General features: G+C 29.1%; 4 protein-coding genes across 9 annotated transcripts; 1 reads left to right on the plus strand and 3 right to left on the minus strand.

The window, feature by feature from the left end:
* Positions 1-267: 267 nt before the first annotated feature.
* Positions 268-6,764, minus strand: mdu (mitotic spindle positioning protein meduse). 4 transcript variants are annotated; one of them, XM_035883871.2, is made up of 6 exons: positions 6,468-6,617; positions 6,108-6,292; positions 2,992-3,129; positions 1,969-2,417; positions 1,609-1,774; positions 280-1,286 (listed from the first exon to the last, which is right to left on the minus strand). In XM_035883871.2, exons 2-6 carry the CDS (start codon positions 6,117-6,119, stop codon positions 1,182-1,184), a joined length of 870 nt encoding a protein of 289 aa, XP_035739764.1. In that variant the 5' UTR covers positions 6,120-6,292; positions 6,468-6,617; the 3' UTR covers positions 280-1,181. The 4 variants fall into 4 exon arrangements, with proteins under 4 accessions (XP_085518832.1, XP_035739766.1, XP_035739764.1 ...); XM_035883872.2 differs by having other exon boundaries at positions 1,164-1,301; XM_085662706.1 differs by lacking the exons at positions 6,108-6,292; positions 6,468-6,617 and adding an exon at positions 6,684-6,764 and having other exon boundaries at positions 268-1,286.
* Positions 6,765-7,239: 475 nt separating this feature from the next.
* Positions 7,240-8,963, minus strand: LOC118449383 (polyubiquitin-B). Its single transcript, XM_035883870.2, has 2 exons — positions 8,833-8,963; positions 7,240-8,433 (listed from the first exon to the last, which is right to left on the minus strand). Exon 2 carries the CDS (start codon positions 8,374-8,376, stop codon positions 7,453-7,455), a length of 924 nt encoding a protein of 307 aa, XP_035739763.2. The 5' UTR covers positions 8,377-8,433; positions 8,833-8,963; the 3' UTR covers positions 7,240-7,452.
* Positions 8,964-8,976: 13 nt separating this feature from the next.
* LOC118449378 (uncharacterized) lies at positions 8,977-13,480 on the plus strand. Its single transcript, XM_035883859.2, has 11 exons — positions 8,977-9,248; positions 9,444-9,606; positions 9,692-10,610; positions 10,704-10,952; positions 11,140-11,413; positions 11,491-11,789; positions 12,046-12,189; positions 12,268-12,511; positions 12,583-12,725; positions 12,801-12,936; positions 13,037-13,480. Exons 3-11 carry the CDS (start codon positions 9,765-9,767, stop codon positions 13,216-13,218), a joined length of 2,517 nt encoding a protein of 838 aa, XP_035739752.2. The 5' UTR covers positions 8,977-9,248; positions 9,444-9,606; positions 9,692-9,764; the 3' UTR covers positions 13,219-13,480.
* Positions 13,481-14,434: 954 nt separating this feature from the next.
* On the minus strand, positions 14,435-17,363 carry AlkB (alpha-ketoglutarate-dependent dioxygenase AlkB). Of its 3 annotated transcripts, XM_085662705.1 has the most exons (5): positions 17,016-17,363; positions 16,587-16,937; positions 15,748-15,850; positions 15,534-15,684; positions 14,438-15,472 (listed from the first exon to the last, which is right to left on the minus strand). In XM_085662705.1, the coding sequence occupies exons 2-5, from the start codon at positions 16,617-16,619 to the stop codon at positions 14,911-14,913; spliced, it is 849 nt and encodes a 282-aa protein (XP_085518831.1). In that variant the 5' UTR covers positions 16,620-16,937; positions 17,016-17,363; the 3' UTR covers positions 14,438-14,910. The 3 variants fall into 3 exon arrangements, with proteins under 3 accessions (XP_035739525.1, XP_085518831.1, XP_035739524.1); XM_035883632.2 differs by lacking the exons at positions 16,587-16,937; positions 17,016-17,363 and adding an exon at positions 16,048-16,144 and having other exon boundaries at positions 14,435-15,472; XM_035883631.2 differs by lacking the exons at positions 16,587-16,937; positions 17,016-17,363 and adding an exon at positions 16,015-16,166 and having other exon boundaries at positions 14,439-15,472.
* Between the last annotated feature and the right edge of the window lie 130 nt (positions 17,364-17,493).

A 17,493-nucleotide genomic window follows, 5' to 3' on the forward strand; every position in this document is an offset into this window, starting at 1 on the left:
TCACAAATTATAAGAAATATTATTTATTTATACTATAATATTTTGTAATATTATTAGTGTACAGGTAAACTAATTTCGTACATTACTTATTAAACATGGATCAATATAAAATATTAATGTTATTATGAGAAAACGTAATGTTAATTATAAACATAAACAATATTTTGTATTTATAAAGTTTTTGCTATATCCTTCAGCATTAAGAAATTTTAAGAACTATTATTATTGGTTGTGAAGTACTAATTCCATACAAACAATTATAACTATCTTTTATAAAGTAGTATTTAAATGATAAACTGAGATCTATATTAGATACAGAAAATCTTTATAAAACAAGTAGAATTATAATCATTTATATTTATAAAGTATACACTTAAGTATACTATACTCTTAACATAAAAACAACACGTTTTTTAAAAGAATATAATAACCAAAACATTTTCTATGAATTAATTAAACGAAAATAAATGTGTATGCATATTTGAATAAGTATGAGATTAATATAGATAATAATAAGATCGAAAACAACTTAATAAATTAGTATGAAATTCGGCACCATATCAACAGAGATTGCACGAATAGTTTTGATTAGCATCGTTATATATACGTATAGCAATAATACGATCACATATACATTTGAATTTACTTTCTTACCTAATTTGTAGTTTTCAACTAATTACTGTATACATGTATATGTATCTTTTTGTTGAGTAAATATTACAAGTTATTTTGTATATACTTGTTCTTGCTAGTAAAAAAATATATTTCAGAACTAATTCTTAATTAATTACTAACTTAAACGTACTTTGTTATTTTCAACAACAAAAAACAGATATTCAATCGATAGTATTCCCTAAGATTCTAATAGTTATGTATAAAAAAGCGGAAAAATATATTACAAATTATTATAATATCCGCAGTATGCAACGTCTACACCGCAATCTGTGCACGTGCGCATGTATACATTTTTATTCAAGTCTTTATGTATTAATAAATATTCGTTTATAACTTATTACTTAGTAATACATAGAAAATACACACACACACATATATATATATATGTATGTATATCACATACCTAAAAAATATATATAAAGAGAGATTAAATAATAAATTTATCAAACGTACGGAACAAATAGGACAGAAAAGACCTTAGAAAAACATTAACGATAAATCATTTTTCAAAAAGCATTATCGTTTTCATGATTATTTTCAGTGGATTCTTTCTTTGCAGCTATAAGACTTTCCCATTGAGCGATGAGAGTACTTCGACGTCGTGGATTCGGCTAAAAATAATTTCACTTGAAACACAAATTAAACTTATATGATGCTACTTCTCTTACTTCTAATCCAATATTAATTTCATAATAATTGAATGATTAATCGATTTCGTTTTTAAGTAAAAAAAACAAAAGTGTATTTTACGATCTCAATAATACTTTTAAAAAGCAATGAAAGTAACAGATTCTCGGTAATAGATAAGAATATTGATTAGATAAAACGATTAGATGTCTGAGCGTTAAAACTTTATAAAAAATCATGGTAAACTCGTATGATGATAAATCAATGAAAATTTTCGGGATAGTCAAGCAAATAAAATAATTATACCTTATGTTTGCCTTTGTTTTCTCTTTCTATTTCATCTTCGTTTAACGTATTAGATGATGCTCCGCTTCTTAAAGAGCCTGTACCATCGTAAATATCGGAATCATTGTCGTTACCGATGTCTAAAAGATTCGGTTGAGATTTTGCTAACATTTGAGAACGCATTAATCTAGAAAAAAGAAAGAAAAAATCTATGAAATTTCTATATCAAGTTTTGTACATTACATACACAGATAATATATTAAAAGGTAAGAAAAGTATACTAATAGCTCATTCACAATTTGCATCACTGTACCTACATTGTATGCTCTCATTTTCTTTTTCTCTTATTATTATTAATAAATATTATGACCGATTACTCACCTAAGTTCATTTTCTCGTTCCTTCATCTCGTGCAATTCTTTTTGAATTTTCTCTTCAACAGGTACATAACCCTTCCTAACAGGAGGTTTTTTAGGTTCATCATCTGGCTCAAGTTGTATCTTCAAACTACGATTAAAAGCTTTTACGCTTATAGGATTAAGTGCAATGGTAGGTACAGTGATAGACGAAGTTATAAGATCATTAGGTGTTGTATTAGATTTATAAATCTTTCCTCTTGTTGCTAAGAACCTATGCATCAATCCTTTCTGGCTAGGTGCTGTAGCAAAACGTAAAGGTCTCGTTGTTGAATTTGAAGATATCACACCGTTCGTCATTTTTGGTAGAATAGATTGCGTTGAAGGGACAAGATTAACAGCTTCGAGAATTTGCGGCGTTGATGTTGCCCTCTTCAATTTATTCGATGCCAAAGCTTGCGGCATACGTCTCACCTAAATTTATATCAATGTACATACTTTAAAATCATTTTCTTACGCTTTTATTCGTTAGTCACGCGTCCGTTAAATACTAAATAGTCTTATTACTGAGTTAGTCTAAGTTTATTGCACGAATTCATTCTTGATGATTCGTTAGTTCTGTTCTACTTGTTAGACTCCAGAGATTCTTCACTTAGGAGAGATTTATCTTTTAACGGGTGGATGACTTTATTTTCAAATTAGCAAATTAGATATTTCTATATATTCTAAAATATATATATATATATATGTATATATATATAAATATAATTTTTAACTATCGACAACACATTCGACTAAACGTGGATTGAAATTTCAATGAAAAATCTAATCTAAATGATTCTTGTATTAGGAAGAAAGCACGTATAAAGCATGCAAAGAATGCACATTTTGGATCCATATAAGTATCACACCGACGTGCTCACTTTCCTTCGACGTTGAGCGACCTTGAGCTCGATCACCTTCGTATGTACCAAGATTTCTCTCTCTCTCTCTCTCCCTCTCTCTCTCTCTTTTTCTCCCCCTCTCTCTCTCCCTTAGATATACCCACCTTGGAATCCACTGTCTCGTGCGACGTGGTTTTAATGCTACCCACGTTTCGTAGTTCGTGCTCCCTCTCCGTGACCTCTTCGATCTCCTTTTGTATTCTGTCTGTTGCCTTTTTTAACTGCTCCAATCTATGCTCCGCCTAAAAACGAGATTACCTACGTTATACTATAATTTTATTACACAATTTTTATCTTTTAACATTAAACATTTTATTACTTTGAATGTTTCTCAGATTATTTCTTTATTTTCTATATAATTATTTATTTATATCATGATATTTTTACAATGACAAATAATTACAAATATCTAATTTTTTTTGTGTTATCACAAGTTATAAAGCAATAAAAATTATTAAAGCGAATACGTAATATGAAACTCATGATCTATCTGCGATTCGTTAATAAACTCAATGAATACAATAATTTATCTCATGACCTTTGACTTCTTCAGGAAAAACAAGCAAAGTAAGGAAAAGAACTGACATTAATCGACAAAAAGAAAGGTAACGGCGAAATACCTGGAATACCAAACGACCATAGTGCTACCGATCTTGATGCTAACGGGAAGTGAATTCCAAAAAACAGGTTGTGTGTTCAGTAGCAATATGATCGGGCTTGATCATCCAGGTTTTTGTCCTTATTGCAATTTAAAAAAAAGAAAGTATCCAATAATATAGGTTTTTTGTGATTAAATCTTGATATCGATACACGTGCTCTTGTTTGTGACTCAAATCTATGAATCATTTCGAATGTTTCACATCGATCTATCGATAGATCGATCTTTTTTGATTTCTAAGAAAAGTCAGATTAGATGTTACACTTTCTTTTTTACTTTTTTCTTTTTTTTTTGAAAGTCACTTCAAATGATACTTAAATGAGTATAAATTTTTGTAGATGTATAAATCTAAAACAAAAGAACTGCGAAACTCCTAATCGGACAACTTCCGCGTAGGAACTAAAATATTTATCCAATTTGTGAGTTCCTCTCTCTCTACTTTACGGATTTTACTCAAGCAGCTGCACTCGAGCGGCACTCAGGAATGCCGCTCGCAGAAAACTAACAGCGACTGCTGTGCTTCGATGTAACATGCCAGCTGAACCGTAAGCTGGTTGGTTGCTTCCTTTCTAAAAAAAATGGGCCACGGATCTTCCTGACTTGTCTTGTTGCCTCCTTTCGAACACCTTCCGATCGAGAAAATTCATTTTTTCTTCATTTAGAAAAAAGAAGAAGCGCCGATATATTTTTTTTGAACTTTTACGTGCGTCCTCGAACACAATACGAAATCACGTGCATTCTTTATGTAATTTCGTTTATTTTTAAATATGAGTACTTAGATAAATAATCAATGATAATATCGCGTAAAAGATATGGTTATGAAATAATTATAGTAACAATCACTAATATAATTATGCTTAACGAATACTTAATATAATCTTATGTTGAAATAATCTTTACTAATTACTATAAAATACTCGATACAGATCTCGTTACTTGATCGAATCGATTAGGAAAGTTTGAGAGAAAATGAATTTTACGATCTACATACATTTTTCTTTCATTTCAATTTCAAATATATCTATGTTATTGTACCGAAGAAAAAAATTTGATGAGAGAGATGAGGGATCTATAGTGATCAAACAAAAGTATCACAGGTGTTTCTCAACGTAATTGTATACCTGCTTCACAGAAACATCTGTTGCTTTGGAACAAGTGTTCTGTAAAAGATTCGTCTACTGAATTATAGTATATATATATATATATATATATATATATATATATATATATGTATATATATATATATATATATATATATATATATACTTAGGCTATTAATAATTATCTTATAAATTTAATTAACGGTTATATTCGAGAGAAATCTTTTTATAAAGAATTTCGTTAAATCTGCGAAATCGAAAAGAGAAGGAACGAGAATTTCTCTAAGAATATTTAATTTTTTTTTTATAAATATTTTCAATACAAATAATTTGAATTATTAAAGAAAACTTTCTAATATTAATTTTTTGATGAATGATTCTACAAGATTATACGAGTACTCGTGACTCTTTTTTTCCTTTTTAAGAATCATTTTATCGAGCGTAGATTAAAAATGTCTAGCCGCTAACTAATTTGAATAGTAACTCGACGACTATTTTTTATTAAATGCTAATTTTTATTTCACTTTACTAAAATAATAACTTTACTTAAAGAATAACAACATTGAAATACTTTAAAAACGTTTCTACGATAATGTTTAAACTTCTTGACACACATATATTTGCAACTATAATTCTTGATTATCGGTATAAGCTAAAAGGATCCATATTTGTTACGTTTTAGAGAGAGTTATCTTTTATCATTATATTATTATTTTTATTATTATAAATAATATAGTACTTATAGTACTATAATAATAATTTAATTATAATAAAATTATAATTAAATTATTATGATCTACAAACGTTATCTATACCATCAAATTTGTTACGTAGTAAATACACGTAAGTACATGGGTAATAAATCGGATGATTCTAAGTAAGTCTTTTAACTAGAATAGATCTTGAGTAATAAACGTTACAATTCCTAGAAAATTTATTTGTACTTCCTACATATATAGGAATACGAAAATAAATGTATTTAATACATACATGTACGATGACGCACGTATGATCTTAAGTACGTGATTTTACTCATAATTTTCAACGATACTCTCTTATGCACTACATCAACGATATCTTCATCAAATATTTATCTTTACAACGTGACAATTTTTATGCCGTTCTACTTAATTATTTATTATTTATAACAAAAATAATAAGTAGGAAGAAAGGAAAGAGAATACTTTTCTACAAATGACTAAAATATATGTATATATGTATATATACATACACGTAAAACTAACTTGTACATAATTTTACATGTTCGTAATGACAAATGCAGTTTTATCTTCGATTCGCTATCAACCAAAAAAAATGCTTTTTTAATTTAAGGCATAGAAGTTGAGTCGACGTAAAAATTTAAATAGTAAAAAGGCATAAAAGTTGAGACGATGTAAAAATTTAAATAGTAAGAAAAAGAAAAATGAACAAAATATATATGTATACAGATATGCACACGTACCTCCATTTTCATTGTTACCGTCGATGAGGCTTCGCCCAAACGATCAGATAGAAACTAGAACCTTTATCAGAATTGCCTTCTGATATAGAACACGTAGATTGTAAAAAAATTCTCTTGCAACTCTTTTATCAGATCGCAAGTGGCTGCGTGCGACGCCTCCTGCGATTATCATACCGCACAATTACCTATATGGCGCGACAAAAATTTCAAAGATTTTAAAAGATTTTAAAAGGCGAGATAATTAAGAATTTTGGCAAATTTTGTACATATATAATTCAACAAATTTCTATATACGCGTATGTATGTATATATGTATGGATTCACGTGGATTAAAAATATACCGGAATGTTATTAACTTACCAAATCGATCGAGAAGATCTATCTCTGTTATCCTAGTAAAAATAAATTATTTCGATCTATCCTAAATATCGATCATTTTCACTTGTCCTATCGTCATTGAATGAATTAATATTACCTAGTCGTTTATTCGAGTAAAGAACGTAGACGATACAGGCGTCACGACGCGAGGTTATCGTCAAGCAACGACCGATCTCGGTACTCCGACTGCCATTTTACCTGCGTGACCTTGTTCTCGATCCGTTCTCCAAACAAAAGCAACACAGGGTCGAAGGCGGACCACATCGTATAAGACTTATACGGTCGTTTAACTTTATCTACAGTTTTCGATAAGTTACGTAAATTTGAACACAAAAAATAACTGTTTAGTCGTTTGTTATTCAAATTTCGCACGTTTCAGGTGCGATTATTTAAAAATGAATTTTAGTACCATCTTTTTCTCTTCAATTTTTCTTAACGAATGTCTATTGTTTTTGAAAAATATTTTTTATCGATATCAATAGTTGTTTTTTTTTTTTTTTACAAATATTACAAGGAAAATGTTTACATTAATCTATTTCTATCTTAATTATAGAACTCTGGTTATTAGAGATATGTTTGTTAAGGAAGACTCGTGATGCCATCTATACTCTAACATCATAACCTTACTTTTAATTCTTTGAAAAATCGAAGCTGTAGTTTCTCTACACTATGCTTGAAAATTTTGAGAGAGATTTATTTTATTATTATAATATTTGATAAATAATAATGTAGTATAATTAAGGATTAATAAAACTTTTAATTGATTAATGTTTATATATATGGAGCACATGCACATTTGCATATGATTAATGCTCATGCTCACATTTATTACGATTTTTGTTTAAACCGTATCATACATTGTATAAATAACGGTTTTAAATAAATATAAAAAATGTATAATTACTATCAGTTGATATACTACGACGTTTACTAAATGTTACTACATAAGGATTTATAATCCTTTGATTCAAGTATTTGAGCCTCCACGAAGACGCAAAACCAAATGTAAAGTAGATTCTTTCTGAATATTATAATCTAAAAGAGTTCTTCCATCTTCTAATTGTTTCCCGGCAAAGATAAGTCTTTGTTGATCAGGAGGAATCCCTTCTTTGTCTTGAATCTTTGCTTTTACATTTTCTATCGTATCTGATGCTTCAACTTCTAAAGTGATGGTCTTGCCTGTAAGAGTTTTTACAAAAATTTGCATGCCTCCGCGAAGTCGCAATACCAAATGAAGAGTGGATTCTTTCTGAATGTTATAATCTGAAAGAGTTCTTCCATCTTCTAATTGTTTCCCGGCAAAAATAAGTCTTTGTTGATCAGGAGGAATCCCTTCTTTATCTTGTATTTTAGCCTTGACATTTTCTATCGTATCAGATGCTTCGACCTCTAACGTGATGGTCTTTCCCGTGAGAGTTTTTACAAAAATTTGCATACCCCCACGAAGTCGCAATACCAAATGTAAAGTAGATTCTTTCTGAATGTTATAATCTGAAAGAGTTCTTCCATCTTCTAATTGTTTCCCGGCAAAGATAAGTCTTTGTTGATCAGGAGGAATCCCTTCTTTGTCTTGAATCTTTGCTTTTACATTTTCTATTGTATCTGATGCTTCAACTTCTAAAGTGATGGTCTTGCCTGTAAGAGTTTTTACAAAAATTTGCATGCCTCCGCGAAGTCGCAATACCAAATGAAGAGTAGATTCTTTTTTAATATTATAATCAGACAAAGTTCTTCCATCTTCCAATTGTTTGCCAGCAAAGATAAGTCTTTGTTGATCAGGAGGAATCCCTTCTTTGTCTTGAATCTTTGCTTTTACATTTTCTATCGTATCAGATGCTTCGACCTCTAACGTGATGGTCTTTCCTGTGAGAGTTTTTACAAAAATCTGCATTTTTCCAATAAGGCTAGGTAACAAGATTAGAATAGATTCCTATCTTAATATTCTAATCTGAAAATGAAACAGAATTATCTGATAATATTGGAAAAACGTATGAATTCATAATATAATTAACATTTATGTTTTTAGGTTACTAAGATGGGGTCATGTCAACAAAAATATACAATAACCGCACTTAAAAAAATGTATATATATATTAAAATTAAGATCATATATTACAAAAATAATGCTTCCTTAACAAATAAGATAAGTATGCACAGAAATTAAAATATTGTTTTATTTTTGATAAAGGTAAGAACAGCTTATATATAGTATTGATTATAACGAACAGAATAAAAGCATAACGTTTTATTACTGATATCAAAAGAATAATTACAAGAAAATATAATATACAATTGTCTAAATAATACAACAAATAATGGATATAAAAATTGATTACTCAAAACTTACTCCAAACAATGTATAATTATTAGCAACGTAATCAAATCACTCAAACGAAAGAATGAAAAGCTGCAGACACCACTAACGTCAAACTGCTCTCTATTGTAATCCACTCTAGTGACATCTATAAGTTTTAGTTCAGATGGCGCTACAATCAAAAATTAATAGGGGTTCGTCAGGTTTACTACGATCGCATTATTCGTCTTCGTAAATACATACTGTGATTTGTTTAAAGAAGTATCGAGATGAAAGCTTACTTCAATCGGTAGTTTTTTTTCGTCGGTAATCGAATGAGCTATAAGGTGTAACATTAATTTGTCCTAGACAATATTATCTATTTTTTCAAAGTCGTCGTCGTCCGAAGATTAACTAACTCGTGCGTATATTCATTCCTTACGATCAGCTGACTTCCGGAAGTAATATATGTAAGAAGAAGCTGTTAATAAAAAAAAGGATGAATCCTTTAAGGGAAATATTTTTACTAGAAAATAGAAATTTACTTAAATCCTAATAAATTATATAGTCTATGGTCCGATGTATATAGTTTTAAGTGGTCTCGTATAATATTCAAACGATATAATGTTAAAATAATGTCTCGTCTAATTGATGAATTATGGTAGATTATAGGGACGTGAGGGTTCGTAGGTACGATCAACGCATTTACGATTTATCGAAATATTATTCTTTATTTATCTATACTATCGTGTATATCTGGATGTATTTTTTATGATTCGATGAATAAAACGGTTTCTTCGTTTTCATATGAATTCCTGATATGCATTAGTAAGTAAATGAAAATTTTTATTGAACGTAAGTTAATTTAATTAATCACGTTTGGTTATAATGTGTAATATATTCCTTTGTACAGATCCATACTACGACGAAATTTCGTCACATTATTGTAAATAGCTATTGTCGTTTGCAAGTACAGACTATACAATATGAATTCCAAAGAAGATGGAAAGATACAGGGAAAATCTGAAACAAGATTGGATGGTGGCTTACAAAAAAGTGATAATCCAAAAACTGAACAGGGAAATAGGTTATCCAAAGCAACTAAAATACAAAATAAAGTATCAGATGAGCAGTTGAAATTGAATAATAATGTTAGTGAGAGTGATGTAAAGAGTGTATTACCCTCCAAATCTTCAATAGTGGTTTCTAATGGAACAAGTTTGATGCAAGCTACTACATCGGGTTGCAGTCATTCCTTGGAACAAGTTACTGTTTCTGATACACCAAATGCAAATTCATCTTCCACTTTTGTAAATACTACAAGTGTCATATCGCATATCGCAAATACTAACTCTGCAAGTCAATTGAAGCATAAGACCATTGTATATGCAAATACTCTTAACTTGCTTAAGCCTCAAATGCACCTCAATCTTTCTTCCAATCAGTTGAATTGTCATCCGACTAATACAGTTACATCAGTTTCTTATAGTTCTGTCAATGCATCAAATGCAAATACACACTTGAATACATCTATATCAAATTCGTCCACTATCTCACAGCATTTATCTAGTAATAGATCGAACGATGATACGGATATGAAAAATAATGTTGATTATGCATCAGAAATAGAAAAATGTCCTTCTAAAGTTTCCTGCAGTTCAGATTCCAGCCCAGAAGCTGATCATTTATGTACCTCAAAATCTTATACGCCTGCTAGCGTATTAAATAATATTGGAGGAAGTATAGGTTCAACTAGTCAAGGAACTTGTTGTTTTCTAAGACCTAATATCAATGGAAATAGAGAAGTTGCCGGACCAAGTGGTTTACAAAAAGTAATTATAAAATTATAAAAAATTATCTAAGTAATTAAAAAATTGAACAATAAGAAAATATACAATTATACTAAATCATATAATATTTCTTAGTGTTTTCAAAAAGATACAATTGACAGAAGAGATTCTAGTTCCGGAAATGAAGGAGATATGTCAGACGGAGAAGATTATTGTATTTATACGTATAAAGGGAATGATAATATAATTAATTTGGATCAGAAAGAGGAAGTAAATCAAGGCCAAGTTGTAGAGCATGAAATCGGACAGTGTCATAGTGGTAGATCTAGTCCAGAGATGGACTTTCTAGAAATGGACTTTGATCCTGGACCTTCTTGCGAGCAGGTAACAAATTCAAATGCCAAGGAGAACTAGTTGATTTTAATATTGAAATTTTATTTTTTTTTATTTTTATTTTTATTTTTTATTTTTATTTTTTTTTTTTTTTTTTTTTTTTTATTTTTATTTTTTTTTTTTTTTTTTTTTTTTTACTTTTTTTTTTTTCCTTTTTTTTTTTTGTTTCCCTATATAGGATACAGGAGACAGCGATTTGGCTTCTATAAATGAAGACATACAAAATATAACATTAGATAATGCAGAGGCAGATCCTGTTTTAAATGATTTGAGTAGCGGTAAAGTTGTATCCAGACAAGGAATAGCAACTGTACCCCAACATAACGCTCAAACCGGACAGAATGTTACCCATACAGCCATTCAACAATGTTCTAACAGTCGATCAACCAGCGAGCAAAGTTCCAAACAAATTTATTCATCTTCTTGGATGCCAAGTACTAGCAGTGGAACTGGTAAGCCAATAAGAAGAACTTAATGAGCCTTACTTTGCAAACAATGTTATAATGATATGTTATCAAACAAAATTCAGGATGCCATTCCAATCTTCATGGAAGGACAGAATCTATTGGATCCCACAGAAACTTAGGATGTCCTCTACGTGAATCTTATGGATATCATAATACAAGTGGTGATTTAATATCTCCTGGAGATAATCGAGATTCTGACTCAGAGTTATGGTCAGAGACCTCTACTGTATCCATTCCAGGAAACTCAAATTTAAATTCAAGAAAAGTAAATCTTAGCTCTACCCTTTATCATCGAATGATGGCAAAAAAATTAATGCTTAATAAACAAACTGCTTTTAATCAGAGTGGCGATTCAAACTTGGTTTGTACATTATTATTATTATTTTTATTATTATTGTTATTATTGTTATTATTATTATTATTATTATTTTTATTATTTTTATTATTTTTATTATGATGATGATGATTTACTTTTTCTTCTTAATCCTCTTCCTCTTTCTCTTCTTCTTCATCATCATCATCATCATCCTCAATAATACTATATAATATTCTTTAGTATTTATATATATATATATATATATATATATATATATATAAAATATAATTTATACTTTTAGGAAAATGAACTATGTAATGAACAAATTGATGGACTTCCACCGGTTGAAAAAATAATGTTGTGGAGCGAGCAAGAGGCTACGGTTAAACAAGTCACTCAAATCGCAACTTCTGCATGTGGTGCTACTTCTGCCATCAATGCTTTGGTAAATTTTATTTATCAAAATTATATTAAACTAGAAATATCTAAATCGTGTCACTTATTAATGGTGTATTTTTTATAGTTGGCCTTGGATGTTTCCTTTTCTTTAGAAGTATTGGTAAAAGCTGTAAGTACTAGATTAAGAGATCTTGGTTCACCACTTCCACAATATTTAATGAGTAGATCGTTGGCGGGTTCAACTCATAAAGACATAGCAAAAGGAATATCATTATCGACAAGTGGAGCAGTCATTACAAAATTTTTTTCCTTTTATCCTGAAAGAAAAGTTTCACTTTCACATTGGTTACATTATTGGATTTCTAAAGGTACAAGATTCATTTCTACATTATATATACGTAATTGTTTGATTATTAAAAATTTTTGTATTGTTTTTTAGGAGCTGCACCTATAGCTACATTAAATCTACAACATTGTGGTGAAGGTTCTGATATTCCAGATGCTTGGCATCATCAAATGATATTTGGCGTAGGACAAGCAGGCATATATTTAACGAATCCTTTACAATGTTTACCAGAACAGGTTTGTTAATAAAGTTAAAATTTGGGAAGTAATCAATTATAAATATATAATTATTATTTTACTTAATATTTTCAGCTAGTTTGGCATCAGCTTGTTAGCCCTAGTATTTTATTAGTGAGACGAGCTGATGTGTTGGCACGTTGGAATGTAAATACTGATTTAACACTTCTTGCAAAGATGGATCAGAAATGGAGGAAACTTAATGTTCTAGGTGAATTTATACTTACTAGATTCCGCTTTTTATTTATTTTGATTTTTTACAAATTAATAACTTGGTATATATGCTCCCAAAATTTCTTTTTTTATAACAGGACAAGTTGTAAATATGATACGAGAAGCAATGAATCAGAGACAACAGCCTAATGTTACAACTATTGGTACAACTCATATTCGTATACCTGCATCTTACCAAGCAGGCATTACATTAGTTATGTGTGCTGATTCTGCAGCTGCTACTGAATTGTTACATGCTGAACAATTACCATTACTCTAGTCTTGTTGATCAAAATTAATAAAACCAGGCTGCCCTAATTTACTTGTAATAAATTTCATTAGCAGGCTGGTCCGCACAATGTTATTTACGATAGTTAATTTACTGTATAAGCAGTTAGTGTCGCAGATCTAAAAAAAAAAAAAAAAAGAAAAAAAAAAGAAAAAAAAAGAAAAAGAAAAAAAAAACTGGTTTACATTTTTGACATAAGAAATATTTGTATTCACAGAGAGTATATTATCAATTAAAATATATTTCAACAGAATTTTCATTTTTTATAAAATTGTATTCTTTGATTTTCAAGAAAAACAAAAATATTAATGAAAACTATCGAAATTATAAATTATATCAAGACTTTTTAAATTTATCAGGACTCTACACTCTAAAAATATTAGAGTAGGGCATAAGCTAAATTTCTCTTATGTTAGAACTTGTACACTTGTATATCTGTAAATTTAAATCATATAGTGCTCATTAAGAACGTATGATCTAGCGACAGATCGAAGACAAATTTTATAATGGTAAGTATCAGCTATCGCCGTCTATTGAATTGTATCTGAAATACATTTGATAGATATATGCTTCTTCTGTATAAATTATGGTAATATTATACCTTTTTCTATTGTAAAGATATCATTTTATACTTTATGTATGTAGTAATATGTTCAATCTTTGTATTTTTGTTTTATATGGCCTATTTCGATATTTTTAATTTGTTAAATTTTAAGTATTCTAAGAGTAAAGAAACGTAATTTTGATTTTTTAAAATTCTTTTATACTAAAATATGACATTAACTGAATTGAAAAATTCTTTTGAAAAACGATTGACAATAGAGAATCGCTATTATCATATACAAGAAGACAAATCAAATAATTTTTTCAGATTAGATTTAAACATTGCTAATTCAAAAAATATACACCAAAGTTATTGGAGACCAGGAATAATTAGAAACGCATGCGACGAAATACTCAGACGGATGAATAGAACTTTTTTTTCTAAGTCATACATTTGTCATTCATAAAATTTAACATACGTTTGAAGCATGACAATATTTGACTAATTTTTTAATGGATTAATAATTAGAGCAATTTCATTAAAGTTTAATGTGCTTTCATGAAATGGACATATTGAAAAAAGAACATTGAACATTGAACGATTTATACAAGGTTTGTAATTATACGAATTTTCTATTATCTTATATACGTTTTGATTTGTTAGATAATGAAGATTAATGTCATTTTCAGTGAATTAAAAAAAGGAAAAAAATGATAATCCATGCTCCAGATATTTCAAAAAATTTTATTTTGAACACAGCAATACATGATGCTACTAATATAATACTCAAACCATATTTAACTTCAAGTGTTTCTTCATCATGCCTTCCAAATATTCGTATTTATGCAGATGCTAATGAATCGGCAAATTCAAAGCAAGACCATACAAAAAAGTCTCAATATTTTTTAACACGAATGGCAACAATAGCATGGGATTTTTTAAATATTTCTGTTATTTTTTATCATAATGTAATAGAACAAGACAAAGACAGCGACTTAAAATAATATATTACATAAGTTTTTATTGAATGACTTTAAATTAAGTTTTTATTACGATAATAGCTATGTTTAAGAGGTAAAACGAATACATAGTTTCCTATAAACTTTTTTACATTACTGTATAACATTTGCTATTATAATTTAAGATAAAGTCAATTGGCTAGCTTTTAATACTTGTCTTATGTTTATATTTATTCTAGCTTTAGATATGTATTTTTTGGCATGAATCCAGTCATTTTCATTAGTCTCTGTTTCATCCATATCCCAAGGAACTAATTGGGATGATAAAATTTTAGGTATTCCATGATATCTTAAACGCGATTTACCAGTCATTACTATTATGTCACCACTTCGTAAAAATAAAGCATCTGCTGGATTTTCTTGCGAAAGACCACCTATCAAAAATATAGCAGTCTGTCCAAAACTAATGGAAAAAAGCGGTGCTTCTAGGTTTGGTTCAGAACAATCGGTATGTCCTGCTAACGTAGAATTCATTCGATAATAATTGATAATAGCTGCTTCTGCTTTAAATTCCGGAAAATTTAATACCCTAGCTAGAAACTGTGTTAATTCGATAAGTTCAATAGGCATAGGCGTTTTAGAATTTTCAGAATATACTTTTGTATCCCAATCGTGATGGTATCCCAGTGTTGCCCATCTTAACTTTGGGAGTAAATTTTCTGCTCTATTATTATTATTGGATCTACAAAAAGAAATGAAAAAAAATAATTTGTTTAAAATATAATTACGAGTATTTTTTTTACCTGAAACATATGTCCCACCAAGTTTCATCAGTTAAAATATTATGAGCATCTAAATTTAATTTATTTGGTTTCCTCGAATAATCCTTCAAACATTTTATGATCCAATAATGATGACCACTTGTCGTAAATGGATTTTCAATGAAAATAAGTCCTGCAAGTAATAATAAACATTAGGTTAAATTAAAGAAAATATTACTCAATGATATTAGTTTACCTGGAATATTTAACAACTCATAAATTTTCCAATCTTTGGAACACTTTAACCCAAATTTCTTTTCATATGTGTCATTTGTAAAATGTGTTTTAATGTTTTTAACCTAGAAATAAATACACATATACATAAATATATATATATATATATATATATATATATATATATAAACATATATATATATATATATATATAAACATATATATATATATATATATATATATATATATATATATACATTAAAAGGTATAATACATCAAACATACATACTTTAATAATATCTGGATAATTAAAGTCAATTACATTTGTTAAATCAGGCAATGGATTACGTCTTTTATAATATTTAAAAGTATCTTTGAACATTTTCCCTAACCATGAAAATCATCATATTTCATTAATTCCATGGCAACTCATCAGATGTCACTTTATCTGACATCCAATATTTTGCCAGTACATAATTTAATTTAATCTGAATATGTATATAACTATAAGAGAATACATAATTTACAAAATAAATCAACATTTATAATTTAAAGATATATTATAATTTATTATTTATGTATATTTTTTCGTAGTTCAAATCATTTATTTTTTAATACTATGTTATATTTTTATAGGCAATATTTTGTATTTTGATTTATGAGAATGTATAGGAAAAATATAATAAATTTCAAACCATTAAATTTAAGTTATAAAAACAACAATGAAATTATTTATAATCTTTCTTTTCTTACGAGATATTAGAAATATTAAATTACAAGAGGTATAGTGCCAGTTATATTAATGACTAAGAATGGTGAAATGTATTCGATCCTGCACTCAACACGTGCATTGTTCATTACCATTACTCCACTCATTTTGCATATCTTCATCATCTGTAGGATCAAAGCGAGATTATGTCGAGAAAGCGCAAGTTTCCCCTATAATTCTTTTTATTTTTTCATTAGATCTTTTATCTATGTGCTTGTCCCTTGGTAATTATCCATGATTAATTTTAGCATGTAATTTTCATATAATAGTTACTCCGTGGAAATAGCGTGATTTCATACAACAGAAAAGAGGCACGGCGTTCAGCCTCAAGGCTTTTCGAAAGCTCCGCGTAAATTAATAGCACAGCATGCCGCACGGTGTGTTAATGCTCCTTTCATTATCATTACCAATATGATCCATAAATAATATTTATTCACCTGAAACTTGATTGACAATTTACCCATCAAAAAGATATAAACTAATTTAATTTTTCCTAGATCTTTATTTCGAGCAGAATTTACCATTAACCTTGACACTAGTGAATTTCTAACGATTAAGTGTGAAGTGTTTCTCGAGTAGTCACTCTTACTGTAATTTATTAGCATCTAGAAGCGGGTATCAAGAGGTAACTTATTTATTCTAGAATCATCTGACGTGTCAATAAAAAAACGACAAAGAGCGGAGAGAGAAATCGTTATCATATAACGAAAGAAAGGGTGAAAAAAGGATTCAGTCGAAGAGAAAAAGAGAAAAAAGGGAACAGAGAGAAGGAGAAAGAGAAAGAAAAAGAAAGACAGATTCAGGCGCGAAGAAAATCGAGTCGCGCCCAAAGACGATGCGCGACTGACTTCGTGTGTCGTTCGCGATCTCGACCGTATTCGCATCTCGGACGAATCACAATGTTTGGCCATTCTGAACGACGTCATCGCAGACCAATAGAAACTATGGTAAGTGACAACATTCGCTAAAAATAACTTCCATATATCTAGGCCGGTCGCG

Source organism: Vespa mandarinia, chromosome 19 (assembly GCF_050613455.1).
Source record: "Vespa mandarinia isolate Hongniang chromosome 19, ASM5061345v1, whole genome shotgun sequence".
Classification (NCBI taxonomy): domain Eukaryota; kingdom Metazoa; phylum Arthropoda; class Insecta; order Hymenoptera; family Vespidae; genus Vespa; species Vespa mandarinia.

Bases quoted from the DNA above. Each gene is read 5' to 3' on its own strand.
- LOC118449378 (XM_035883859.2), top strand. From the start codon at position 9,765: ATGAATTCCAAAGAAGATGGAAAGATACAGGGAAAATCTGAAACAAGA. The intron at 11,790-12,045 runs GTTTGTACATTA...TTATACTTTTAG, and splicing joins AGAGTGGCGATTCAAACTTG to GAAAATGAACTATGTAATGA. The intron at 12,937-13,036 runs GTGAATTTATAC...TTTTTATAACAG, and splicing joins GAGGAAACTTAATGTTCTAG to GACAAGTTGTAAATATGATA.
- LOC118449383 (XM_035883870.2), bottom strand. From the start codon at position 8,376: ATGCAGATTTTTGTAAAAACTCTCACAGGAAAGACCATCACGTTAGAG.
- AlkB (XM_035883631.2), bottom strand. From the start codon at position 16,107: ATGTTCAAAGATACTTTTAAATATTATAAAAGACGTAATCCATTGCCT. The intron at 15,851-16,014 runs GTATGTATGTTT...ATTTATTTCTAG, and splicing joins ATTATCCAGATATTATTAAA to GTTAAAAACATTAAAACACA. The intron at 15,473-15,533 runs GTAAAAAAAATA...TTCTTTTTGTAG, and splicing joins TGGTGGGACATATGTTTCAG to ATCCAATAATAATAATAGAG.
- mdu (XM_085662706.1), bottom strand. From the start codon at position 6,749: ATGTGGTCCGCCTTCGACCCTGTGTTGCTTTTGTTTGGAGAACGGATC. The intron at 3,130-6,683 runs GTAAAATGGCAG...TCTCGTTTTTAG, and splicing joins TCGAGAACAAGGTCACGCAG to GCGGAGCATAGATTGGAGCA. The intron at 1,287-1,608 runs GTATAATTATTT...AATTATTTTTAG, and splicing joins AAAACAAAGGCAAACATAAG to CCGAATCCACGACGTCGAAG.